The sequence below is a fragment of the Artemia sp. Qi Xiang Cuo genome, chromosome 17 (assembly GCF_049724085.1).
Source record: "Artemia sp. Qi Xiang Cuo chromosome 17, ASM4972408v1, whole genome shotgun sequence".
Classification (NCBI taxonomy): domain Eukaryota; kingdom Metazoa; phylum Arthropoda; class Branchiopoda; order Anostraca; family Artemiidae; genus Artemia; species Artemia sp. Qi Xiang Cuo.
In genome coordinates this window covers 44,096,396-44,101,237 of record NC_142810.1, presented here as the reverse complement: position 1 = coordinate 44,101,237, position 4,842 = coordinate 44,096,396, and the positions used below count along the sequence as shown (strand labels likewise).

At 40.7% G+C, this 4,842-nt stretch overlaps 1 protein-coding gene across 1 annotated transcript; it reads right to left on the bottom strand.

The window, feature by feature from the left end:
* Window positions 1–701: 701 nt before the first annotated feature.
* On the bottom strand, window positions 702–1,289 carry LOC148942236 (zinc finger MYM-type protein 1-like). Its single transcript, XM_089103259.1, has one exon. The coding sequence runs from the start codon at window positions 1,287–1,289 to the stop codon at window positions 702–704; it is 588 nt and encodes a 195-aa protein (XP_088959385.1).
* Between the last annotated feature and the right edge of the window lie 3,553 nt (window positions 1,290–4,842).

Below are 4,842 nucleotides of genomic sequence, written 5' to 3'. Positions count from 1 at the left end.
CACGTGTTGACCAGAGTTTTGTATTTGCAGTGATCAGATCGAGCTGTTCATCCTGCAGCTTATCTGCGAGAACCTTCGTCCTGAACATGACTTGGCGCATGAACATAAGTGTAACAATAAAATCAAAGCAAGTAATGTGGCGATCCAAAGCTCGAGCTTTTTCTTTTATTATTTTGTCCTCGTCTTGTTCTATTAGCTCTTCAAGGACTTCAACAATGGTGTCAAAGCTGGCCCTCAACGCTGTGAAGCTCTCGGACCTGGACGTCCATCTTGTCATTGACAAATTTCTTAGCTTGAGCATCGACTCAGCTCTCTCAAGTGCTCGTTTGTAAGCTATAACTCACTTCGTTTCACCAGTAAAGAAGACAGAGCTCCTGCAAGATTTCAAACATTTTTTGAACAATGGAACTGCTACTACAGGCGTGTTCCACAATAAGATTTTCTCTATGAGCCATGCAGCGAATATAGCGTACTTTCCTTCCCACTTCGGCAGATATATGTGCCTGGACCCCCTGACGAACACCAGACATGTTGCTCGCATAATCATAACTTTGGTACATGAATGCCTCTCTGCTTACTCCTTCATTTTCTAAGACTTCTAGGATTTTTTCGGCAGTTTCTTTCCCTTTTTTTGATTCAACTGGTACTATGGCTAAAAGTCTCTCTTGGATGGTGCCATCAGAACCAACAAACCAGACACGTCACAGTCTTTCTTCGTGTGCGCAGTCCGCTGTGGTATCTGCGATAATTGAATATGCGCCGCTAGCATTCACAGCAGTTACAATCATGCGCTTAATTTCGTTACCCAGTACATCAAGGAATTGGTTTTGCGAGACACCGCTAAGGTAGTTTACCGTGTTCTTCTTCATTGTTCTTTCACGCAACCAATTACTGAAATGTGGCTCACAGCGAGCAACTAGGTTTAAAATTTGACGAATGTTTCCATCACTGTCATCAGCCGCACCACGAAGGGCCATCTGTTGTTTTCCCAGTGTCTTTAATACGTCCATTAGGACCTTCACCTCTCGTCGGTTTTCAATTGCTTCCTTTTCTTGTTGCCTTTTCAATGCCTTATTCTGTTCATCAAACATTTTTTCAATGCCAAATTCGTGTTTGCTATAAACCGTCATGTCAATGACTGCTGACTGATGAGCGGGGCTTTCAAAATATTCCTTCAGCTTGCCAGGGTTCCCAGGCCCTCTACTCATTATCTTGTTCCAAGAACACAGTCCACTTTTAACCCACGCATCTTCTGCCTTTTCGCGTTTTGGTCCAGAAGGAAACAACATGCATGCAAAGCAATAGATTCAGTCCTTGCTGACGCTATACTCAAGGTACCTCTACTTTTTGTACCAACCAACACTCATTCTGTTCTGATGTGTGGTGCCTATCGATACATTTTTCTGTTCTGGAAAAACTGCTAGATACGGCTGGTTAGTACCCATTGTTATTAAATAGTGTTTCTGATACTCATTCAGTGGGTCGCTTCCTTGGATCATGATTGATACGACAGTCAAGAGGCAGATTTCTAAAAGTCATGCTCTCTTGCGAGTTTCAGCTTTGATTACAGCTGCTGACAAAACTTCAAGCTCTTTTAAGCTTTCACCTAAAAATTCACACATACTGGCAGTATCGATAGCTAGAGTTTTATTTTATTGCCCGAGGCACTGTCAAAGCGAATCTTTGCTCAGCACTCACCAATTAAATCATACGCAACATCTATCAAGGCCAGGCACTTTGTAAGTAGCTCTTTGTTGTCCTGCGACACACTAACGCTTGACTTTCTTGTGTCACTAAAAGATTGTTCACTTACACTGATGTTTTCGTTGAAGCTTGTATTTACAGGCTGTTCTGGGCAATCTTGTTCCGTTAACGGGGTTAACGGTTCTGATTCACTGAACGAAGCCATATCTTTAACTTCTTTTATTATTTCTGCATTCACTTTTATCATATCTTCAACAATGGAAAGTTCAACTTTGGTTCCTAAGGGATCTTTATCGGTCATCAATTTTGACGGCTCTACGGATACCTGCGCAACGGCTGATAACGCCACTCCATCATCAGCTAAAAGTATAAAAATATTAAAAGTATAAAAATGCTAAAAGCTAAAAGTTTATAAAAATATTCATTCACCCCCCCCCGTAGTCTGGAAGCCTGGCATCAGGGGCGTATTTCAGAAAAATCCTGGGGGGGCAAACTTCAAAAACTTTTGCCACGTCATTGTGGAAAATTATGCAAATTCCCCACAAAAAAATTAATCTACTATTATATTTACAACTTAGAAACAGAGGTAGGTCCAGGATTTCACGGGGGGATTGACGCTCGGTTGCCAAATAAAATTATACTCTTGTCTCAAATACTTCTAGTTGTAGCCAAGGCCAGGGGTGTTGCTAGCAATTTTCCTTTAGGGGTGGGGACGACGAAAGTGTGCCGACAAAAATCGACATTGCACCGACGGATTTCTAAGAAAAAGGCATGGATCATTTAACGTTTCTCTTTAATAATGGCAAGCAAATGGTATGAAAACAAAGATTTCTGCGTCGAAGTGGCGAAAACTTCGATAATATAACTGTAATAGTTTGCCACAAAGGGTCAACGTATTTATAAATTCAGTTCAAGAATATTGTCATTTTGTTTTATTGCTTATTTGCCAATAGGCAAAATAATTGGATGGTCTGAAGCAGCATTTTCAGGGGCTTAGAGCTTCACCCGACAAACGTCCTTTCTCAGGACCTTAAGGGGGAAGTCCCCCCTTAGAAACGCCCCTGGCCAAGGCTGTCACTAGCCCTTTTCCTTTGAGAGTGGACAACAAAATGTGCTTCGAAAATCATAAACAAGCCGACTTTACTCTACTTTAAAAGTTTTTCGTCTTCCAATCTTATCATAAAGGCAAAGGTATGCTAAAGAAAACCGATCTGTTTCTGCGGATGCTTGAATTCTGAAGGCCTATCTTAGTATCGACGAGAGTTTCGAAGACGCAAAATTCCAGCTGGGGGGGCAAACTGGGGTCTGGGGGGCAGTTGCCATCCCTGCCCTATAGCAAATTACGCCCCTGTCCGGCATTAATCTTTTAATTTAAATCACTGCGCTAGTCAAGTGGAATCGTGCAGGCTATATGTACAGCCTACCCACTGGTCGATTCGCAGTGAAAAATTTAATTGTATAGTCTATGTCTTACCTTTTCCTCCGTTGGAATGAACAGCCAATTTCATTTTCTTAGGAGCTGATGCAGCAAATGGGTTAGTCACTACCTGCTCGGTCGCTAGGATCCATTTCAGCTCAGGTTAATTCTTATGAAAACTGGCGTTATGACGCTGGCGCTATGACCCTTAGCGAAAATATTTTTACACGCCAAGCACTTTATTTTCACCCGATTTGTCCTTAAACTTGACATATTTTTTTATTGTTAATATGTTCTTTGCAATTGAAATCAATCGTGAAACTGAACTGAACCCCGATGATTCACAAGCCGGAAGTTCTCAACAAGTTGCTACTGAATCAATTTTCATTGAGTCACCCATTGTTTTCCGTCAATTTTTCCACTCCAATTACTAAATAAGGTCAAGATGTTGGTCCCTTTCAATCAAACCTAAAAATTTGAGTCAGTGAAATCGTCTCATTTACCAACATAGCCCGAAGTTTTCGAAACTAAGGAAGGGTCTAGATTTCAGTGGATGTCACGCCAGTGTTTTCATCTTCTTTCAGTAATTTCATTATTCTCATTTATTTATTTCAACAATTGAGTCCGTAAAACCGCAGCGCTTCGCATCGTGGTTTTACCTACTCATTTTCTTTTACCGAGTCACCGAAAATATAGGGGGGGCTTTCCCCATCCCCTCCTTCCATACGTGACGCCCCTGCCCCCATCCCCATCCCAATATGCAAATATATACCCTGAATTAGTATATTTGGGTGGGGTGAAGTGAATTTACGCCAAAAACGATTATTATATTCGAAAAGAGCATAAGAAAAGGCATCTAGTGGTATTCATTGGCCCTGGATTCATTTCCGAAAGTGTCATTCACCTAACTCAACTGCTTTCCAGGGTAGCAAGAAGTGTCTAAAGTCTAAACTACAATTTTAGACTACCCCATATTTTCCTAATTTACCCTTTTATATTCTTTTGATAGTATAAGTCCCATCCAAAGCAAATTCTTGGCCCCCCGGCAGGTAAGATAAGATGTTTATTTCAGAAACAATGGCTATCACAAGAAAATATGGATCATTCACGCTTTAAAATGGTGCACAGGCCTAAAGTCTTTGCAGAATTTTATCAGTTTGAGATTAGACTTTAGTAGGTTGATTTTGGTTGTTGCTTCAACATGGCCCTAGTTCATGTTTCATACTCACTTTTCCATTTCCATGAAGAACAGTTGTGACCAACAGCTTTCAACTTCCTTTTATAAAACTTGATTTGCATTTACCACGTTTTCACTGGTTTTCTATGCTTTGATCTACTTCTTGGTAAATGGCTGAAAACACGAGAAAGAGGCCCGGGGGACGGCCCAGGCATAGATACAAAAGATCATACCGGCTAACTTTTCCATCTTTTGCGCTTAAATAGTTTAATTTGATTTTTTTATTTTGCTTAATACTTTTCTATCATCATTTCATAAAATTGTGCAAAAGAGAGTGCAAAGAGCAAATAATGAGCAAAAAGAGTGCAAATCCGGTCCGTAGTGTGAAAGAGTGCAATAAAAAAAAAGAGTGCATTTCAAACAAAAAGTGTGCAAGTTGGCAATTCTGCTTGGCGCCCGGACTATTAACGACACTTTTTTCAAAGCTGTATGAATCATTTTTATCTGACTGGCTCAGGGTCTCAGTTGCAGAACGTATGGAAAT

Bases quoted from the DNA above. Each gene is read 5' to 3' on its own strand.
- LOC148942236 (XM_089103259.1), bottom strand. From the start codon at position 1,289: ATGTTGTTTCCTTCTGGACCAAAACGCGAAAAGGCAGAAGATGCGTGG.